Source organism: Leucopleurus acutus, assembly GCF_964270905.1.
Source record: "Leucopleurus acutus genome assembly, chromosome: 6".
NCBI classification, from domain to species: Eukaryota; Metazoa; Chordata; class Mammalia; order Artiodactyla; family Delphinidae; genus Leucopleurus; species Leucopleurus acutus.
This window is the reverse complement of record NC_139149.1, coordinates 114452740-114475588: the sequence shown is the minus strand read 5'-3', so window position 1 is coordinate 114475588 and position 22849 is coordinate 114452740. Positions and strand designations below refer to the sequence as shown.

The window sequence follows — 22849 nt, the reverse complement described above, 5'->3', positions numbered from 1 at the left end:
GAGAGGCTCAGCAGAAGGTCCTGAGAAACCAAGTGGAGCCGCTCCTCCATCAAAGTCAGGGCAGCGGCTTCCCCACCCCTCGTTTGGAGCCAGCTGGGGAGTCGATCCGCAGAGGGAGCCTCCTTTCAATGGAGCGCACGGCTGTGTTTTCCTCCCAGGTCTCTCCCCTCTGTCCCCTGCCTCCCCGCATTCCTGCCTTGCCCAGCATCCAGCCGATCTGCCTGCCCCCACCAGCGGACCCAGGCTTCGGGCTCCAGCCACCCTGCCCCAGGGACACGTCTCCAGCCCATCTGCCTCTGCGTCAACTCCGATAGGAAAAGCAGCATAATGATGATTCAACAAGACTGGTTCATGACACCCATGACTCTCGCTGGGCACACTGCCTGGCGCGAAGCCCCTCCCGTCTGTCAGAAGGGATGCGGGCGGCAACCACGGGAGGAGGACAGCGAAGGATGCCCAAGGACTCTGGTGGCGCCCAGCCACTGAAATCGTTGCTCAGGAGACAGAAGCTGAACACACCTGGCAAAGGGCTTAGAAGCAATGCCTGTTTCCCCTCAAAAAACTTTAAGCGATCTTTGTGCATTTCGCCTTACGTTTAATAGTTCTTCGTCACTGTTGTCTTTCAGTACCATCGTTAGGTCGTTGACTCACTCTCTTAGCCAGCAGTAGCTGCGGTTCACATCTCAAGCAGCATGTTCTGTGGCGTCACCATCACATCCCAGGTCCCCGCCCTTGAGATCGCTGCTGACCCCTCAAACACGTCTTCACTGAAAACCAGGGAGAATGAAATCTATGGCGCAGAGGTGCCCACAGGACTGGACGAGCAGCAGGTTCCTGTTGTGTGTTGTCGTAGAGCCCGAGGTCCACGCGCCAGGAGACCTCCTTGGCCTTCTGCTGCCTTCAGTGTTCTGTCAGTGAGTCTGTCCAGGAATCCCGTGGAGTGCTCAGAGAAGAGACGCTCCCCCTCGCCTTGGCATACAGAGCATGGGGGAAATTCTCTACTTATTGAATGAGCCAATGAATGAGAAGTTTAGAGAGAACTTACGGGAAATGCCTAGGACCATGCCCGGCTCATAAAAGGTGCTTAGCAAATAGTACCAACGGGAAGAGCAGCCGGGCGGGTAGGGTGACTGAGAAGTAAGCCAGACACAGCAGCCAGGGTCTCTGCTCTGCCACCTCTGGGCTGGATGGCCCTATACAAATCACTGGTCTTCTTCTAAGCCTCAATTCCCCCCCCCCTCCCCGCTGCAAACTCCACCTACAACACAGATTTGTTGCAAGGACTAAAGATAACATTCTTCTAAAATTAATAAAAAGACCATGTGCTGGGGAATGCACTGACCGCCCAGCTCAGAACCAGAGGCTGTGAGATACCACTTTTGAGGGCTTTGTGCAACTAGACGGATGGTGAGGAGGAACGCGGGAGAACGAAAGCCTGGAGCTGGCTCTGTCTCATGGGGCGCAGGGCGGCTTGGCAGGTGGTGTGAAAGGGTAAGGAAGAGGTGAGCAGTAAGGAAGCCCGGGCTGAGGCACTCGGCACCTTTCTGCACCTGCGAGGCCAGTGGGAAAGCCAGCGCTTCGGGAAGATGCTGGAGGTGGCTGGGAGCGGTGTGTGGGATGTAGGCTCAGAGTCCCACTTCCCTCTTTAGAAATAAGTTAAAATGACATTCATTCAACAGCCCTTGATGGGTTCATCTCTATTAACTCCTGCCTTTTGGCTCAAGCCACTTTTTCTGTGTGCTGTCAACCTTGGGCCCCATAACAGCTTGTCACCTCGATCATTATCAAAGCTGGGGATGAGGGATGGTGGTGGGGTGGGGAGTGTTTGCCCAAGTTGCTTCATATCTGAGGTTGTTCAGACAACACAGCATCTCCTTAATCTCGTAAGACAGAGACAAGTCATTCTGACATCGGCAGATGGGAACTTACCCTTGGTTCCCGACAGCGACTGTCCTACACTGGCTCCAGGCCCTCCTTCTTGTGTCTATCAGGATAGCAGGAAACCTGCTCACAAAATCTCCCCTGGGAGGAAAGCGCTTGGCCAAAGCTGGGTTTCCCACACAGTCCTGCAAAGCCTTGGGTGGTACTTTCCCTGCTGGACCACCTGTTCCTTGACTGGAGACACGGACCCATACAAGGTCAGGTCTTGCAGGTCCCCAAGACTGTTACCACTGCTCTGCTTAGCCCTGAGGACCTTCCACCCACCCCCACCCGCTCCTCTCGACTCACCTTCTCGGAGGCGCTGCCATACGTGCTTTCCCAGATCGTTGCTTACGCCTGGACAGATCAATGGAAAATGTGAGAGCATTCTGGAAACCTGGAAAGCTGAGCGGACATTCTTAGAATCCAAGAGATGCTGCTGTGGCAGTGGGGGATGGTTTTGTTATTAGTAAGTAACCTCTGTTTTTGTCCCTCTGTCAAATTGCAACTCTGATTCATTTTGGAAAATGAATTTGAAAATACAGGCAGGCAGAAAGGAAACAAAAGCACCATCACCCCATTATCCAGAGGTAAACTCGCTGGCTTGTGTATTTCTAGGCTTTCTTCATATGCACATACACACCTGCTCTTTTTTTTTAAATGCGAGTGCTCCATGCGGTTTTGTAACCCGATCTTTTCACATGACCACTGCAAATAGTTTTCCATGTCATTAAACAGGTTCCCACAACTTCATTTTTAATGACTGCCCAGTGTGTGCCAGCAGCTATGTGCCCCAGTCAATTTGTTGTGTTGTTTTTTTCTCCTGCCTGTGGTCTGCAACTTACATCATTATCTGCTCTAAGGAAGTACCAAGGTTTAGCCAATTAGAAGCTCTCCATTAAAAATGAAAAGGGCATCTGCAGCCCTCCAGAGGGTGGGCCAGCGTCCTCATTCTTCTGAAAGGTATCTTTGTTGCAAAGAGCAACCTGGCCGTCAGCCTGTTAGGCTGTGGACGTGGAAAAGAGACCCACTTATATTCCCCGGTGGGCTTCTTCAGAGAGGTTGGGCTGCTTTTAAAAAAAAAAAAAGAGCAGAAGAAAATGTTTTGTAATTGTTTGTGAGTGCACACAGGCTCAGTGGCAAAATGAGACGGAACCCTTGATTTCTAACCTCCTGCTGCACTGTTCAAAATTCCTCCCAGAGAGGCAAGGAGGAAGCAGATCTGAAGCACTCTGATTGTCAAATTTGCATCTTCTCTTAGCTGGTTATCGTCCCAAAGGACATTTCACATCAAATTGTACTTGTCTGTAAAGATCTTCCACCCAAGACAGACCACTTCCCAAGACACTGCTGATATGGAGGCTAGAGAAATACAGAGAGAGGATTTAAAACATTGAGAGTCGCTGGGTAGAAATGTAAACAGATTTAAGGGCAGCAGCTTCCGGCCTGGAAACCCCCAGAAGATCCCGTTCAGAGCCCCAGTCAGGTAAAGAACAGGACAGACAGCCACCACACGAAGGAAAACCGGAGGAAGTTCATTAACGAAATGCGTGTGTGCAACGTGCCCTCAGGGAACACCAACAGTGGGCTAGCCCTGCCCTCGGCGCGGAGAAGCAGAGATAAATAACCCCCCATTTCCACACCCAAGGAGCCAACCGTCTAAGAGAGGAATCAAACGTGCCGGCGAACATTTGAAACACAGTGTGACAAAGGCTGCGCCCAGACACTTAGGCACGAGGAACACGACAACACAGACGTGTGACCCAGAGGAAGAGGAAGGAAAGACAGGACGTGTCCTAAGAACCACACCTGGTCAGGTAGGGTCGAAACACGGGATGGAGCATCAGGAAATGAAACTGGTGAGGCCCACAGAAGCTGGAGCACGCAGTGTCCTGTGTCCCGCGGAAAGGAGCCTGGGCTTTCTTCAGCCACCGGGAGGAGCCTCTGGGTTTTCAGCGGGCACAGGTCTTACGATTCACACTGGAAAGGCTCTTTCTGGGTAGTACGGAGCTTGTTAGACTGGCGCAGGGAACAAATTAAGAGACTGTCATTAGCTTCAGGCAAAAAATGACTGGGGGCCTCAACAAAGGATGGTGACAACGGGGATGGAGGGAGGAAGCAGTTCAGGTGATTATTCAAGAGATGGAATCGACGGGGCTGAGTGGCCCACTGAAGAGGGGGTGGGGGACAGGGGGAAAGCGAAGAGCAAGTACTGCCCAGAGCGAGACCCCCAAGGAAGCAGAAGAGGACTACACCTGGGGCAAGAGGATCCGGAGGGAGCCCCTTCCTCAGACCTATGGAAGTAGGAGAGGGCAATCGTGTAGACACAGACGCTAACAGGTATGGGGGCCGACTAGACGGCACAAGGAGGGAAGGACGGCAGTTCCTGGGAGAACGTGCACTCTGAGTGAAGCAGGGGTAGATTGCTGAGAAGGAGGAGAGTAGAAATAGGACCTCCTGGGGACAGCGGTCAACATCTGGAACAGCCAGTAAAGGGCAAGGAAGGAGAAGCTGGTGCTCAGTCCTGGGAAGTAGAACCAAAGGGCCCTGAGGACCAGCTGAGCCCAGAGGCCGATCTCCACGGATGGTGTTCCCTCCAGCAGCACCCTGCCGCCAAGGCGGGGAAGAGCGGGTGGGTGATGATTGGGTTCCCAGCTGAAAATGTGGCCAACTGACGCAGGGGACGGCCACGTGCCCTCAACTCAAGGGACCTGAGGATGCCGAGAAGAGAGAGTGGAGGGCTGCCCAGGGAAGGAAGTGAAGCCAGGAAGGGCCGAGAAAGCCAGGGGCCGATGACCCAAGTCTCAACAGAGCAGAGATGAGTAGAGTACCAACAGGAGGGCTAGCGAGACGGACCAGAGCCTTACGCCGTGAAGTCAGCGTGCTGGCGCGTCAGACGCCAGAAGTGGAGTAAACACACTGATGGCAACGTCCAGGAGGTGACCCGGGAGTGGGGGACTGAAGTGGGGCTGGTGTTCTGGCAGTGCCCGTGAAGGACAAGGGCCAGCAGATGGAGGAGGGTGGTGGGAGGGTCTCTGAGACTGTCCTACTTTCAGGCTGGTCCAGGCTGAGTTCCCCACCAGTGTCTGAGGCCCCACGTCCAACATGGGCCTGCCCGTCAGCAAATGCCACCTGGGCTTGGAGTTCTCCCAGGTGGAAGCTGCTCTCCTGGGAGAGGACAGTCTTGGGATCCACCTGATGGACCTGGAAGCAGCAGGAGACACCCACCTCTGGGGGAGACCACAGTGTCCCATGGGAGCCTACAAACCCCGGGACACCATCGTGGGATTTAGCAACAGCCAAAATCCAGTCTGTTCAAGGAGAGCTTGGTTGAAACCAAGATAGTCCCACAGTTGGGCATGGTTGCGGGTTTCGCCCATGCATCCAGTGCTGTCTGAGGACACCCCAGTGCCATTCTGTGTCCGTGTCTTGAGGGATGGCTAGATTCCCTCCCAGGGAGTAAGGCAAGCCTTGCCTCACACCGTTGCCAAAGCGCAGGTACCTGCCGGCTGATAAAGAGCCCAACGGCCTAAGGGGCCCTCCTTAGAACCCTGACTCCCAGACCCTTCAAGTGCCACCTGTGACAAAGAGTCCGGGTAATTCGTGTTTCCAGCACCGTCACCTGAACCACATTACCTTCCAGGGTAGCACCAAGTAGTTACAAATTACAAGGTAAATATTAACGCGGCGCGTGGGTTCTTAGGAAAAGTTCCTAGCTGTTGCCACCATTTGGTAACCTGTACCCCCAGGTTTGCCTTAATCTTTTTTTTTTTTTTTTTTTTCCAGCTCAGTTTGAACTCCTATAGCCTGGGCACGGGAGACCTGGATTCCTGTCCTGGTTGTTTTAGGAGCCAACACCCCCCTGTGGGGAGGGAGGGGGTCCGAAGCGCCGGAACCCACAGGCAGCGCGTGCCGGGCTGGGGGAGACAGGGCGCCGGTGTCGGGGCGTCCGCCGGGCCCAGCCCGGGTGACTGACCTTGGCCTCCCCGCAGGTGCGCGCAAGCGCTGCTGGAGCACGGTGCCTCGGTGCAGCGCGTGGGCGGCGCGGGCCTGGACACGCCCCTGCACGTGGCGGCTCTGCACGGCCTGGACGAGCACGCGCGCCTCTACCTGGGCCGCGGGGCGCTCGTGGACGCGAGGAACGCCCGCGGCGAGACGGCCCTGAGCGCGGCGTGCGGCACGGCGCGGCGGCCCGACGAGCACGCGCGCTGCCTGCGCCTGTGCGCGCTGCTGCTGCGGTGCGGCGCGGCGGCGGACGCGCGCGACGAGGACGAGCGCAGCCCGCTGCACAAGGCCTGCGGCCACGCGCGCCACGGCCTGGCGCGCCTCCTGCTGCGGCACGGCGCCGACGCGGGCGCGCTCGACTACGGGGGTGCGTCGCCGCTGGCCCGAGTGCTGCACACGGCCGCCTGCGCCCCCGAGGCCGCGCCGCAGCGCACGCTGCAGGAGCTGCTCAACCACGGCTCCCCCACTGTGTGGCCCGACGCCTTCCCCAAGGTAAGAAGGGGTCGGGGACAGGCCACGAGGACTTGGCAGCGCAGGGACCCGGCCTGCCGCCGGGGGGCGTTCAGCGCTTCTCAGGCTTTCAGGGGCCCGGAACCCCCCTGGAGACTGGTCCAGATGCAGATTCTGATCCTGCAGGAGGGGATGGCAGAGTCTGCATTTCTAGCAAGACTAGAGATGAGAGTGAGATCTTGGAACCACACTTTGAGGAGCCAGGGCTGGGCAACCCTTTCTAGAGTCACTAGAAAATGAAGAGGTTGGGGGGTCAACAAGCATACTCGAGTGAGACCTTGCAGAGTTGTCACCTGGGGACGCCAGGCCCTTGTTTCTATGATGCCGTCATGGCTCAGAATATTTTGGCAGATTATTTTTGGTGTAACTGATGAACAGTGAAATCAGTCTCTTGTCGCATCTGGTATTTGGCTTGAAATGAAATACGCAGTGTGACCATCCACCTTATTAATAGGATTAATGATAGCACTTCACAGATTTCTCGCATTCAGTCCTCACCACACGCCTGTGAAATACACCAGGTTCCTGACATTCCCTTACCTGGATTTCAATCAGGTGAAATGCCCTGTTCAGGGTCAAGGTTGTGTTGGGACCTCAACCCCACTTTGCAGACTTGGCTCTGAGCCGCCTGTCGCCTTTCCACGTGTCAGATCTGCACTGAAATGATAAAGATGAAGAATAAACATTTCTTATCAGAGAAAATAAAGACAAAATGTTTCCAAAAGGAAAGTTCCCAAGATACTAGTTAAAATAAGCGATTGTCCTCCCCCGAAAGACTTCATTGAAGGGAGGTCATTCCATTCGATGTAAAATTGGCTGTGCTAAATTTAAAAATTACCCCAGACTCACCGGTCATATGCCAGAGACTGTCTGGCCTGATAAGCTTTACACAAATAGCCTAAAAGCTCTTATCCTAAAAGGACAACAGCTAGAGATGGTCTAGATGGTCTGAAATAGTGAGATTCACACATTTCTTTCAAATGCTAACTTTGCATCCCAGATGCATACAGAGTAAAACTCTTGTCTCTCAAAACACAGGTGAGAAATGGAAAATCCACCCAGACAATTCCCTGGGTGTTTCCTTACTTGACAAACTTGATGACAAGTTTCTTACGCCGAGTCTTGCACCGTCTTCGAGTTGTCCTCTTGAGGCATTCTACTAATGCAGTGATTCCCATGCCGTGCATGGACTCTTGAAAGGGAAGAAACGCCAGCCTTTTTGTATTCTGTAACACTTCCCTTTTATATTCATGATTTACATTTAGACGTTTCCCAATATTAGCAGGCTTAGTTCATCTACCGATAAAATGGAAACCTACCACCCCTCCAGTTCACACCGTGTGTGCCTTAAACCAAGATGCACCCTTCAGCCCTTATGGTGTGAAACTACATAAAGAATGAACAAGAAACAACGAAACACAAAGAAAGAAACAGGACTTTACATGATGCCCAACAGTGAAAAACACCTGGGACAAATTCTTTTAAAGAAAAAAGAAAATCAGTATATTTCAGTGGTGACCAGTAATAATCTTTTGTTAGCCTCGAAGGCATTCGATTTTTAGAGACCGCTGTCCAGGTTTCAATGTCCGAGGTGCAGCCCCACAGGCATCATCCCGGGGGGCAGGACTTCTAGCACCTGAACTCTGTCTCCAAGGCTGTGGGAATCACCCCACCCTGACCTAGAGATGCAGAGCAAAGCCCAGTGCCTCCCCTTTGGGCCTCCAGGGGCCCTGTCCTGGGATCTCCTCATGACATCCTTTGTCGGCCACAGGAATGGAGCAGGTCAGTGGGTGGGGTGCGGGGTGGCTGTGGGTTTGGGTCTGGGGACGGTTAGTTACGACGGGGACCCGGAGGCCACGAGAGGTGCTTGGCTTCTGGAGATGATGATGAATCTCCCAGCAGTTCCACACCACTGCAGAAAGAACCGGAGTTTCTTTGAGAAATCTTAATACTTCGAGGCTTTCACAGAGCACAGTGTAGGGAACCTTCAGTCAGTTTGTTGAATGAGAGAAGGGGATTCCAGCAACTCCGGGGCCCGGCGCTGCAGTTAAAATCTTTGGAAACGGGCCTCCGCTGTCTTTGCGCTGAGACCCGCCCACACCTCGGGGTGGGGGGGGGGGGCAGGGGGCGGTGCGGAGGAGGTCCGCAGCCCCCTGCCCCCAGCACCGCACCCCTGGCGCCCCCGGCTAGGAGCAGGTTGCAGGCAAGAGCGCGTTTACTACCAACCTGGACATCCTCCAAGCCAACGTACAAGTGCCTGTGAGGCTCTGGCCTCGCCCCAGGACAACCAGGGCGAACGCTCTGGAAATGTGGCATCAGCATCCAGACCCCCTGCATGTGCTCCACCGGGAAAGGGGTCTAATCAGCACGCGGGACATCAAAGCGCAGACCCGACTCGCTCAGCAGCCCCGTGGAGCGCGCAGCAAACACGCTGAAACGAGCCACAAAGATGCTCTGCAGGCAGGACTCAGCGCCATGGCGAGGCGTACACAGAGGCACCGGGGAATGTCACAGAGCACGCCGGCCGTGGGCAGCAGCCGCGCTTTAAATAGATGTAAAGAGACACCCACGGAGCTCAGAATTACTGAGGCAAAAGGTTTCACAGCGAGCTTATGACATAAATCACAGTTCCCCGGTGCCCAGACAAAGGCACCAGCGCCGCAGCAGGCGGACTCGAAGCATCCGTCGGAGCCGCGCGCACTGCGCTGCCGCAAACATCAAAGCGGTGTCACGGCTGGAAAAGCAAAGCATGTGGACAATGCCAGGCCTTTCTGCCCGGCTGACCGCTACTTAACACCAGAGTCAGGTGGGGACGCGAGGGCAGGTGCAGGTGCGATGTCAGGATGCGGCCAGGTTTGAATTCTGGAAGTTGCCGGGACGCAGGGGGCCCGGCCTGGAGGAGAGCGGGCAGGAGGGCAGAGAAACGCCCACGAGGGTGGATCCAGACTAGCTGCCGCTAGTTGACTTTGTGGGTTCGATGCTTGGTCTGGGATAAAGGCCTTTGCTCACGTGCCTCTCTCCTCCTGCCCCTCACCTGGGCAGTCGTAACTAACTCACACTTAGATTTGCCCAGGAGCTGGGGAAGTGCCAGGCCAACACCGGTGATGAAAGCTCTCCCCCACAGGCGTCCCTTAAACACTTATTCATTCAACAAACATTTCTAGGGAGCGGCTGTGCTCCCGTGCTGGTGGTACAGTGTTGAACCGGAGCATGGGTATTTCCTGCCCTCATGGAGCGCCAGTCAGGTGGGTGAGATGGCCTTGACTCAGACAACCACACACACCACTGGGAAATTGCTGTGACGTGAAAAGCTGCAAGGCCAAGGCCCTCCAGACCTCGAAGGTACCAAACGAGGGGCCAGACCTGGCTGAGCAGCGAGTCCGAGGCCCCCTCGAGGGCTTATAGAGTGATTCTGGATCTGAAGACTGGAGCCTTAGCTGTGTGAAGAGGGGAGGGGAAATCATTCCAGGCAGAAGAAACAGCAGGTGCAAAGGTCTTGGGGCAGAAGGAACTCTGCAATATGTGCAGGGGTCGGGGGTGGAGGGGAAACAGCAAGAGCCGGGACCCTAGGCAGGGCCCCCGTTAAGGGTTTGCGCCTTTGTCTTAAGAAAAATAGGAAACTATTACGTCATCTTAAGCAGGACAGGTGACATAATCCAGTGAGAATTGGAGGGTGATTTCTCTGCTCAGGGGTAGAGAACATGCTCTCTTGGGGGCTGCTGGGAAACCCCTGGCTGCCGTGCGGTCCAGGTGAGGGATGCAGGTAGCTGGAGCAAGGGGAAATGGGAGGTGGAGGGCGAGAATGACAGATTCTAGAAGTATCTGCAAACCTCTGGTCTTGCCTCTCCTTCTGGGCATTGACCACGCTGGACATATGGACCTGAAGTTTTTGTTTTCTTTTTACCGAATTACGGAATTAGGTAACGTGACTTCACACTCCAGTTTCCTAGAGTTTTCCGTGGGGGGAGCCTGGGGTCGCAGTAGTCAAAACCCAGGGCTCCCTCCCCTGCCTTTACACAGCAGTGCCTGCACGCTGCCCCCGTGGGAGCGGGGAGCGGAGCCATCAGCAGCAGCGCGCCTGTTTCCCTTGCTTTTGTTTCATTTCTCCATCTACATAGAAAGCAGTGTGCCCGTGTGATTTTTCCCCTTAATTTTCTTTCTGCCGCCTCATTAGCTGAAGAGAGTGTGCGCGGACCCTAATGCCATCAGCGTGTCAGAGGAACGTGGCAGCCGCTTCTCCACAGACAGCAAGGAGGCAGCGGAGATTTTTAAACTGTGTTGGCATAAAAATAATGAAGGCAGCCAGCTGCCTGGCAAACGTGAGGGGGGCACAGCACGGAGGGGTTGGGAAGGGCCCGGGAGCCCCAGAGAGGTGGAACAGAGGAGAGACAGGAAATGAATTCCCAGAGACAGGCAATAAGACTTTGTCACAGTCCGTGACCCAGGGAGGAGGGGCCTGGAGGAGGGGAGCTCTTACTGAGGGAGGGCAGCTGTTCCTGGGGGCTGGGGCTTGAGGGGAGGGATGGGGATGTCCAGGTAGCATGCAGTCACTGGGAACCATTGAATATTTTGCAGAGAAGTGAGAGGGCCAATGGGAGGGTAGCTGGAGGGTGCAGATTGGCCTGAGGAAAGTCTGAAGATGCAGGAATTGCCTAGGATACCATGTAAAGACAGACAGACTAGATCTGGAGGGATCCAGTGTGAACTACTCTTTTCAATGGCATGGTTTCCTCCCAACACAGAAAAGGGGCCGATGGAATTCACTGTGCTCCCGGAAATGGCATGTTAGTGGTGGCTCGTGTAAGCCAGAAGTACCAGCCTGTCAAGAGCACACGGTGGGGTGCGAGGCTGGGCTGGGAAGATGCACGCCTGCCTGGCTCTCCCTCTGCAGCTCAGCCCACCGTGTTCATTCTCTCCTTCTCTAAAGCCCACTTAAGCCGGAGCTTGTGACAGTAATGGATTAGGGAAAAAACAAAATTGGGGTAGGGAGGGGACCAGAGATGATAATAGTAATAGGATCACCAATTTAAATGGGCAGCTGCTCCTGTCTTCATGTTAAAATATCTGTGAAGACGTAGACAGGAGGAAGGAAGGATGGAAGGAAGAGGGGGAGGGGAGAAAGCAAATCCTCGGCACCAACAGGAAGATCTCACGTCTGAGTCAGGAAGGGCTGACGCGGCTCTGCTCCACGGCCCTGAGTTTTCAGGCAATCAGGCAGACATCACAGACAAATAGTTTAAGTCCACCAGGCAGTAGGGGATGCTTGTGGAGGTGCAGTGCATCATGGGAGATGCAGTAAAGTGCAGAGGTGGAAACTGAGGAACCTGAGTTCCATGGCAACCTGCTACTTTGCTGGGGGGAGGGTGGGAGGAAGAGGCCTCCTGGTGGAGCACAGGTCACCAGGCTGGGCATCGCCCTCTCCAGCCTTCCTCCACTTGGCCCCTCCACCATCTCACAGGTGAACAGAGAACGGGACCATGGACTTCCCCTGCATGTTGACAGACCTCGTGTCTGGATCTCACCTTAATCAGAGATGAATACAGAAAAAAATTAATGGATTCATTGTGGGGAAGGGCAGAAGAAGAAAAATGAGATAGCATCCTGAGAGTAGAGACGAAATCTGTACCTCTCATCAAAAGATCCAGAAGAAGATCTGAAAAATTGTGTGCCCTGTGTGCCATCCTTTATGGAATGCAAGAAGATCTCGTCTTTAAATCCATAAAACCAGACAGGTTAAGCTGAGGAGTCAATAGAATGGCATGAAAAGGAAGATGGAGATAAATTTATACCAAGAAAGCAAGAGCACGGTGGTAGGTCAGATTACACATTAAAGGAAGTAGAAGGCAGAACTGATTCATTAAAAACATCAAATCAATGATGTAAGTGAGGGCGCTGCGCTGTTTGCATGTGTGCCCCCAGATCCAGTCCCTGCTGCCTCTGTTCTGCTCTGCCTCCTGATAGGGTACAGGGCCCCTTCAAGCTAACACGGAGCCCCATATCAGCTGGCTTCTGACTGGGTTCAGCCAACGGAGACACCATGGGAACTGGAGGGGGAGGGGGAAAAGCCAAGGTATTTCTCACCCTCTTCCTCCACCTCAGGTAGCTTCTACTGCAGCACGTGCATCTCCATGGCTCCAGTACCCCCAGGCGGCTCCTTCTCATAGCCACAGCCCCACCAGGCAGCCCCTTGGTTCCAGCCTCCCTTGTATCTCTCCTAACAAGAAGCACAGGCTTCAGGATTGGTGGTTTCTGAGTCTCAGTGACATCATCAAAGAACCAGATGCCTTTCAAGCTCAGTAAGTCAGCCTTGCGCTCAAAATGGTCCTTCTCTTGGTCCCTAAATGGCTTCCAGCAACTGGGCCAACCAGCCTCCTGTTCAGATCCAGCTGTTTTCTCTAGAAACCCTGAGGAAGTCTTTCTTTGTGTCTTACTGGCCTCAGTTAGCTTAAACCTGCCCTTCCCCAAACCATTAAATGATGAGTGGAATAGAATTATCATGATTGAATTAATCTAAGCATTTGGAGTGTTGGGAAGTCAACCACAATGTTCACTACAAAGGACTAATATTAAAAGATCTTCTGGGGCTTCCCTGGTGGCAGAGTGGTTAAGAATACGCCTGCCAGTGCAGGAGACACGGGTTCAAGCCCTGGTCCAGGAAGATCCCACATGCCACAGAGCAACTAAGCCCATGCGCCACAACTACTGAGCCTGCGCTCTAGAGCCCCAAGCCACAACTACTGAGCCTGTGTGCCACAGCGACTGAAGCCTGAGTGCCTAGAGCCCGTGCTCCCAACAAGAGAAGCCACCACAATGAGAAGCCTGCACACTACAACGAAGAGTAGCCCCCACTTGCGGCAACTAGAGAAAGCCCACGTGCAGCAACGAAGACCCAACGCAGCCAAAAATAAAAATAAATAAAATAAATTTATTTAAAAAAAAAAAAGAGGGCTTCCCTGGTGGCGCAGTGGTGGAGAGTCCACCTGCCGATGCAGGGGACACGGGTTCGTGCCCAGGTCCAGGAAGATCCCGCGTGCTGCGGAGCAGCTGGGCCCATGAGCCATGGCCACTGGGCCTGCGCGTCCAGAGCCTGTGCTCCGCGACGGGAGAGACCGCAGCAGTGAGAGGCCCGCGTACCACAAAAAAGAAAAAAAAAAAAAAAGAACTTCTTAAGTGCAAAAGAAAAAACAAAGCCAAGAAACTAAAAAACAAAGTGATGGTCGTAAAGGACAAAGAGCAGAGAGCCAATTCACAGGTAAGTGATATTATTGAAGAACATACAACAATGGATCAGAAACAATAATCAAAGACATAATAGAAGAAGACTTAGCTGCACTAAAATATCTTAACATAGAGAAGTTGAATGGACGTTCTCTGCGAATCAGTGATGGGAGACACATACCTATATACATTCTAAAAAAAATGTTCTAAAAAGGCTTGCAGAGTATCCAAGCAGCAAACAGGTTATTCATAAGGGAATAAAAATCAGGCTGGACTCAGATTTCTCTGCTGCAGTGTTATTGTAAGACAATGAAATATCATCTACAGACTTTTAAAGAAAAGGCTCGGATGCTAGAATTCTAGTTTCAGCCAAGATAGCTTTCATTTTGAGGCAAAAGAAAGACACTTCTAGATATCAAGGGCTCATAAGACATGCCTCCCTAGTGCATCTTTTTAAAAGAAAAAGTATTTCTGTTTACTGCATTATTTATTCAACAAATATTTATTGAGCACCGGCCATTTGCCAACAACATACTAGACGCTTAGGAGACCTAATGAGTGAATAAATCAGGGGAAAAAAGTATCGCTTCCCTCATGGAGCTTACATGCTAATGGGGAAGACAGACAGTAAACAACAAGCATAATAAATGGGCCAATAAAATGATAAGGGCTAGGGGAGAAGAAGCAAGACGGGAGACAGTGCGTTTTAAAGAGGGTAGTTAGGATGGGTGGTTTCTGAGTAGACTTGAGAGAGGTGAGGGAATCAGCTAAGCAGATGTCTAGGCAAAGAGCAGCCCAGCAGACAGGCCAAGAGTCTGTGGCCCCAAGGCTGGAGTGAGCCTGATCCACGTGGGGAACAACAGAGGAAGCAGTGTGGCTGAAGGTGGAGAGAACCAGTGGGACGGTAGCAGGAGATAAGATGGGAGAGGTGGGGGAGGGGCACAGACCGTGTGGGGTCTCGTAGGACATTGCAATGACTTTGGCCATTGGAGTGGTTTGAGCAGAGGAGGGGTATGGCCCGACTAACATCTATGAGGCTTCTTGTGGTCTCCATGTTGAGAACATACTTTAGGAGGAACAGAAGGGAAGTGGGGAGATGACTTAGGAGGTTGTGACCGTGATCCACCTGAGGGATAACGGTGGCATGGACGAGGGAGGTGGTCTGATTCTGGATGTATTTTGAAGGTGGAGCCAACAGGATTTCTTGACAGATTGGCTGTGAGACATGAGAGAAGAGGAGTCAAAGATGACTCCAAGACTTTTAGCCTGAGAGACTGAAAGGTGAGATGCGTCATCAACTGATATGGGGAAGCTTATAGGGAAAGTAAGTCCGGGGCTGAGGGAGAGACTTGGGATTTATGTTTCCGATACATTAAGTGTGAGATAGAGCCAGCCACAAGGAGATATCAAGTAAGCAGTTGGCTATTCAAGCCTGGAGCTTGGGAGGGAGGTTTGACTGACCTGGAGATACGCTTTTGAGGGCCGGTGGCATATGGATGGTATTTAAAGCCAGGAAGCTGAATGAGATCACCAGGAAGGGAGAGTAAATAGAGAAGAGGAAGGAGGACTAAATCCAAGGCCATTCCAGCAGGGAGAAGATGCAGAGATGAGAGAGTAGCAGAGGAAACAGAAGGAGCAGCAGTGAGGGAGGTGAAGGAGTAGAAGTGTGGCTTCCTGGAAGCCAAGAGAAGAACACATCAAGTGGAGGACGTGATCAACTGTGTCAGAAGTGCTGATACACAGCACGAGGCGAGGCAGAGCCGTGACCACCAGATGCGGCCTGCTCACGGGCGCTCTTGGCACGGGCGGGTTGGGTGGATTAGTGGAGACAAAAGGCCAGATGGGATGGGAGTACCCAGCTGACCAAGAGGTGATGGGAAAGACTGTCTCAGGAATGGGAAACTCAATCTGCAGATTGTCTCAGGTCGACCTCCTAAATATCTCTCAAAATCTTTCTTCTCTTTCCATCCCGGCTGCCACCAGCTGAGGTTAGGCCACCACCATCTCTCCTCTAGATTGCAAAAATACCCTCGTAACTGGGCTGTCTGCCTCCAATATGGCCCCATGAAACTCTTCTCGACACTGTAGCCATGGTGACATTTCTAAAATTAAAACCTGACCCTGTCACTCCTCCACTCATCATCCTTCAAGGCCTCTTGGGTGCCCTCAGGATAAGTCTAGCCTCCCTGTCATGGCAGACAGTGGTCTTCTAGATCTGACCCTGCTTTCCTCTCCAGTCCCAGTTTTCACTACTCCCCGTGTCCAGCTCCATGCCACAGCCAATATTTTTTGTTCCTTTTCACCTCCCAAGTTTGGTAAATGTTTTCTCCACCTAGAACATTTTGGTCCTCAGAACTCTCCACACCTTTCGTAACTCCTACTCCATGTCTTAGCTTGAATGTCACTTCCTCCAGAAATCTTTCCTTGATCAACTCACCACCCCATTGCAAATCTAGGTCTGAGTTAGGTGTCATTTCTAGCACCTGGTGATTCTCTCACCATAGTACTGCGGCACCTATACATTTATTTTTATTACTACTACTACTACTACTATTATTTGAGACTGTATCATTTGGGACCGTAAAATTCTGTGAAGCCAAGGCTTGCCTTTGTTATCACACAAACATAACACAATCTTTAACTTCTAGTAGGAAATTGATTAAATATCTGTGGAATGAATGGCTTAAACAATCCAGTTAAAATAGAGACAACTTAAATAATTGTCAGGCAGGTGGTGAAACTAAATGCAACTACCAAAAGTTATTTCCCAAGGAGATATATAGCATAAAATAAGATCTTGTACTAATTATAATCCGGAACACAAACTTCAGATGTTACTAAGGAGGGAGAAGAATTGGTTAAGAGAGGTGAGAGAAGGGATAATGGTACATCTAGAGCGCAAAAGATACTATTTTGATGTTTAGAGAAATAGAGGTTAATATTTTTTTATTCTGAAGGTAGCCACTGGTACAATTTTAAATAAGATATAGACTTCCAAAATATAAAAGATAGGGACTTCCCTGGTGGCACAGTGGTTAAGAATCCACCTGCCAGTGCAGGGGACATGGGTTCGATCCCTGGTCTGGGAAGATCCCACATGCTGCGGAACAGCTAAGCCCGTGCACCACAACTACTGAGCCTGCACTCTAGAGCCCACGAGCCACAACTACTGAAGCCCGAGCGCCTAGAGCCTGTGCTCTGCAACAAGAGAAGCCACCGCAATGTGAAGCCCACACAAGGCAACAAAGACCCAATGCAGCCAAAAAAAAAACTTTTTTAAATATATAAACGATAAATACAAAGAAAATACAAACCTGTGTAACAGAAATCAGACAACAAAGGAAACAAGAAGCATAAAAAATCGTAAGGAATAAAACGATAGAAGTAAAACCAGACAGATTATCTATAACAATAAATACAAATTTCTTAAGTTACCCTATTACCAGTAGAGACTCTCAAACACTTTAAAACAACGTGAAACAAAAGGTTAGAATTAAAGAGTGGGCAGAGGTAATTCTAGCAAAAACAAACTGAAAATAAAATGAGGTACTGATATCAATATGCAATGTAGAAGAGTCCCAGGGAAATACACAAAATGAGAAGAAAAGATTCGCTCGACACTGATAAAGGATACAGTCCACAGTGAAGAGATAACCATTAAGAACCTTACATGCCAAAAAGAGATTATGTTACAATGGAGAAAGTAACTGAAAAATAATAATTCTAGATGATTTTTAATTCATATCTCAGTCTTTCCCATAGATAAAGTAGGGGAAAAAAATATAGAAGCTTCCAATCATAAATGTGACATATACATGTTGAACTTTGAACCGTCAAACAGAATACAACTTCTAGTACTTCAAAATCAGACATTATTTAAAGCCGGAATACAATACTCCAGAAAATTAATAGCAAAAGTTAATTTTTAAAAATAATTTATGGAGTTCCTTGGTGGCCTAGTGGTTAGGATTCTCGGCTTTCACTGCCGTGACCCGAGTTCAATCCTTGGTTGGGAAACTGAGATCCCGCAAGCCGCAAGGCACAGTGTGGCCAAAAATTTTTAAAAATTAACTTTTTGAAAGTTTCATCACACGCTCCCAAATGGATACTGCGTCAGTAGTTATTTAATTGCAGACTGTTTAAGAAAGAAAGACAGTGACAACATTGTGCGTCAAAACTTATGGCTCGGACCACACCTCTGTTCAAAGGAAGATCCAGAGCGCTTGAAAAATTGCTTTATTGTGACACAAGGGAAAACATATTGTCAAGTTAACTGAGCAGTCAGTCCAGGGAGCTGGAAAGAGAAATGGAGAAAGGGATTAATAACGATAAAGGCAAAAAGTAATAGATTGGAATATTTTTAAAGAGAACTGATCAATGTAATCCAATAGCTGGTTTCCTGAGGAAAAAATTAAAATAGACAAAATTCCAGCAAGACTAAACATGAACAAAAATTGCAAATACAATCATAGTGAATCTCAAATGAGACAGGGTGCTTATTCCTATATACAGTGGAGATACGCCCCCGTCCAGATTTGTTCTCCACCTGCGTGGACACGGCTGCAAGGCTCCTGGCCCTTGCTTCCTGGGTTTCACCAGTGCAGTGTCCAAGCAGTAGGGGAGGAAGGAGAGCGAGGTCAGAGGATGTAGCCACTTGGCGCCCTCTCAGCTTCAGGCTGGTTGTGTGTCCCCAGCCAAGGATCACCCACCCCATGCTCTCACCCTGCAGACCCAGGAGTGGAAGTAGCTCTGCTGCCGGCTCTATATCAATGCACTGTTCCCTGTGGTTCCCCTGGCTATAAATAAGCCCCGTATCAATAAACCCTCCTGGAATGATCCTGTATCGAGTACGCCATCTATTTCCTGTTAGGACCCTGACTGATACGTATGAAATGCTAAATTTCTTTTCTTTTTCCAGGAAAATATAGGTGAACAAAATTGAGCCAAGAAGAAATCAAAACAAAATATGCCAGTAACCATGAAAGAAATTGAAAATATTAAATTATCACCTACAACAAAAGGCTAGGCTTAAAAGCTTCAAATGAAAGGTCCGTCATGCTTTCTTATTTCCAATAATTATCTACTTTTCAAAATCTACCAGAGTATTAAAAAGATAGTTTTCTCAGATGGTTTTACTAAGTTAACATAAAGTGATATTAAAACCTGACAATAATAGCTCAAAGAGCTGAAACTGTAAACCAAATTTAGTCATCAAGAGAGCTGCAAAAATCTTAGCAAGTTGAATCTATTCAACTATTTAGAAGAATAGCCAGAGTCTGTTTTGTGAAGGTAAAAATGGGTTAATATTGGAAAGCCTTTTGGTATCAACTTGGTTAGAAAAAGGCAAAAAAAAATAAATCCTAAAATTTGTAGTAACCTAGGAATACAAAGTTATTTCCTTAACTTAGAGTATTTATGTCAAACTAATACCCAAGATTGTGGTGAAATGTTAGAGACAGTCCTATTAAAATTAGGACTAAGATGCTGATGCCTGCTATCAATGTTGCTATTTAACATTGAATTTTAACGCTCTAGCCAATGTAATAGGACAATAAAAATAAGAAATATTAATACTGAGGAGGAGAAAATACCATTATTTGTGAAAATGATTCCCTACCTGAAAAATAACCTTAATAAATAAAGTGTACTTATAAATCAATAGAAAAAAATGAATACACTGTAGAAAAAATGAACAAAAGACATAATTTAGCAATTCACAAAAGAAGAAAGGCAAATGGTCAGCCAAAAGTAAACATGCCATATTGTACCTATCAGATTTAAATAATTAATGAGATGGTCTGGGTAGGAAGAAAGAGGCACTCTCATACTCAGCTCTTTAAAAAGTGTAATAACTTACTTATAATTTGACAGTATGTTTTAAAAGCCTTAAAACATACACAGCCTTCGACCCTGCAGTTCTACTTCCAGCAATGCAGTATAAGCAATCTAAATAACTACAGCTGGGGGCAGAGAGAGAATTGTGTTCACAGATGTTCACTGTTTATAATATCAAAAAATACTGAGGCAACTTATAGTAGTTCATTCATTGAATTCATTATGATATGTTCATACAATATTTTATGGCCACTAAAAATGATGTTTAAATGCTCATTTATAATTTTTGAATTGTTCACAATCTATTTTGATAAAAAATAAATTTTCAAAATGATGTACAAAGCACTAGCTCATTTTGGTATATATATTAATTCCTTGTCTAAATGCCTATAACCTTAGTATATACAAAATGTTGACAGTGGTTATCTCTGAACAAAGAAATGTGAAATTTAAAAATTTTGCTTTCCCGGGTCTTAAAGGAATGTTAGATCTGAAAGAAGCTAGGTACGCTGTAAAGGGAGCAACCGTATTGGCTGTGTTCAAGGAGCACCAGTGAGCGTGCTGCAGGCCAGGCTTGCCATTGGCTCTGGCTGTTGTCTACTGTAGGTATTTGGTGCCTGACCTTAGAAAAATTGCTTCACCTCAGTTTTCTCAACCAGGAAATAAAAAGAACAATTCTGCAACACTTGGTAAGTCCTAAACCTCACAAACAGAGAATAATGAAGTTGCCCTGCCCCTCCCCAAAGTCAAATCTGAATTTGGTCAAGCTTCTGAACCCAACTGCTAATTTACAGAAAGCCGAGAAAGAGCGGCATGCCCCAGGGATACAAGCAGCAAACTCCCAGCAGTGAGAAACTCTACAGGACAAATAACCTAGTTTCTTCCACAAATATGTCAACATGAGACAGAAAAGAAAGACCTGAAAACATATCATATCAACCAATGTAAAGGTGTTGGTCTTATCTGCATTCTTATTCAAACAAACAAATGACTGTTTTTGATATAATGGCATTTAAGAGAAATTTGTGAATTTAACCACTGACTATATATTAGGTGATACTAAGAAACTATTGTTAATTTCTCAGCTGTTACAGTGACACTGTGTTTGCATTTCTTCTAAACTTCCTTTAAGAGACACACAAATATTTATGGATGAAATGATGATACACTGAATTTGCTTTAAAATAACATTAGGGAGGGGATCTGGAGGTATGGATAGGGGAGGATTGGCCATGAACTGATGTGGGTACGTGAGGGTTTCCCCTACTATTCAGTCTACTTTGTGTACTTTCGAACTTCTTCATAACAACAACACCAAAAAGCAGTTTATTTTTTAAAAAGCAAGTACTGTTTCCATCTCTATGATGAAGCTGATGGACCTGAACTGTAGACTTTGCAAATTAGAAAATAAACATTCTTTGCCAGTGGGGACTCTGAAAATAAAACGGAAAGGCCAAGTGGAGAAGAAATGCAACAGCGAAGCAATTCTTCTCCCCCAGTTTCCCAACACATTAGAAAATCGAAGTAAGAAACTGGGAACACCATCCTTGGGCCAGATTCCCTCCCAGCAGAGCATATTTCCTTTTCTCTGAGCAGCTCCCCGGAGCCAAAGGAGCCTGCCCGGCCATCAGTATATTCCTCCTGGGAACTTGAATGCCTACCGCTTGGCCCAGACGTTTCGTGTTGATAAGACAGCCCCTTACAGAGCTCTGCCCTGTGCTTACCTGTGCACTAGCTCCTGGGGCCCTACAACGGCCCTATTGTACTGTTACTGGGATTGCTACTGTTCCCTGGGAGGACAGTGACGTCGCACAGCCAGGAAGTGGCAGCAGTGGGACCCAAGCACACCTTCCTGTCTCCCCACCCTTTCCCACCTGGACCCAAAACCCAGCCCACCCAAACTGTGCCTCCCACCATTTCCAACCAGGTGCTGAAGACCTGCGCGCCAGCCCCCGCTGTCCTCGAGGTTCTTTTCAACTCCTACCCTCAGCTCCGTGTGTCAGAGTCCTGGAAGGAGGTGATCCCTGAAGAAGTGTTTCAGGTGAGGAAGCTGCCCCTTCTTCCCCCGTTAGTACAAGACTGTCGTCTGTTTCTGTTCACCCACGGTGTTTTGCACTAATACTCAGGTAAGTAGAAAACACCTGGAGAAGAGAAGAGAAAGGCAAATTGGGGGCATATCTGATGTGTCTGTTTTTCTTCTGGAGGCCCAGTAATCACACAGCCTGTGGTTCTGATTGGGGTCCTGTGGGCTGCAAGGAACAGAAAACCGACCCACACAGGCTTAAGAAGCTCAGGGCTGCAGTAACCACTGTCCAGAGGAGGGTGGGCCGTGGAGGTCCTGGCTCCTGGGTGTCAGTTTCTTTCTCAGCTTAAGATATGACCGAGGCAGCTGCTGGCACTGCGTCCACACACAACAAAGTCCACAGGTGACTGTCAATTAAGAAAGAGAGAATTTTTTGTTTCTAGAAGCCTCTAGAAAATGTCCCCTCGTGTTTCACTGACTTGAGTCCTGTTCAGATTCCTGAACAACAAAGTGTGCTCTCCAAAGTGGGTGGGCAGAGGAGAATTCTAGGAGGTTCTACCCATAGTATCTGAAATCACCCAAAGCAGGCTTCCGTCTGACTGGGCAGGAGCTGCACTTGAGAAAAGTATCCGGACCCTCTCGGGGAGGGTTGTCCCGCATCAGTAGCCGGGAAAGGATCACCTGTGCCGCCAGGGCTCTTCTGTCTGGGAGAGAGACGTGTGTCGGTTCCGTGTGCCCAGACTGACGTCCCCCCGCCTTCCTTTCAGATGCACCAGCCTTTCTACCAGTCCCTCTTTGCCTTGGCCCACAGCCCGCGCTGTCTGCAGCATCTCTGCCGCTGTGCCATTCGGAAGCTGTTTAGCAGAAAGTGCTTTTTCCTCGTGCCCCAGTTGCCCTTGCCGAAGTCCCTGCAAAATTACCTTCTTCTGGAGCCAGAGGGGGTTTTGCACTGAAACCCAGAGATTTGGACCAAGACACTTGTGCTCTTCTGTGGAGGCTCCAGGGTTACAAGGGGCCCTGGATGGGACTTGGCACCCACCCTGTGCACGGACCTCACCCAGCTTCAGGTCCACCTGGGCGTGGCATTGGCAATAAAGGCCCTTTCTGCCTCTCAGGGTTGCTTGTAAGGACTGGAACTGTGAATAGCGTAGTACTTGTATCAGAAAGTACCTTTCAACGGAGGTTGAACTAAAAGGTATACATATTTTTCCAAGGTCTGTCTCCTGCCCACAATGCGTTGGCAGCATTCGAGCTGCACCCCGCCCCCCCCAGCCTTCAGACCCTCTGCCTCAAGGGGAACACCCCACCCTTCCTAGTGCTCAGACCCTTGGAAAGACT

General features: G+C 49.6%; 1 protein-coding gene across 1 annotated transcript in view; it reads left to right on the top strand.

Annotated features, from left to right (window-relative positions):
* ASB18 (ankyrin repeat and SOCS box containing 18) overlaps positions 1-22464 on the top strand; it is a gene marked incomplete at both ends in the record, with an annotated part of 62156 nt that extends 39692 nt beyond the window's left edge. The window contains 3 exons of the mRNA XM_082841401.1: positions 5913-6417; positions 21416-21529; positions 22279-22464. Coding sequence (XP_082697527.1) covers positions 5913-6417; positions 21416-21529; positions 22279-22464 — 805 coding nt within the window. The remainder of the gene's footprint in view (positions 1-5912; positions 6418-21415; positions 21530-22278) is intronic.
* Positions 22465-22849: the final 385 nt, after the last annotated feature.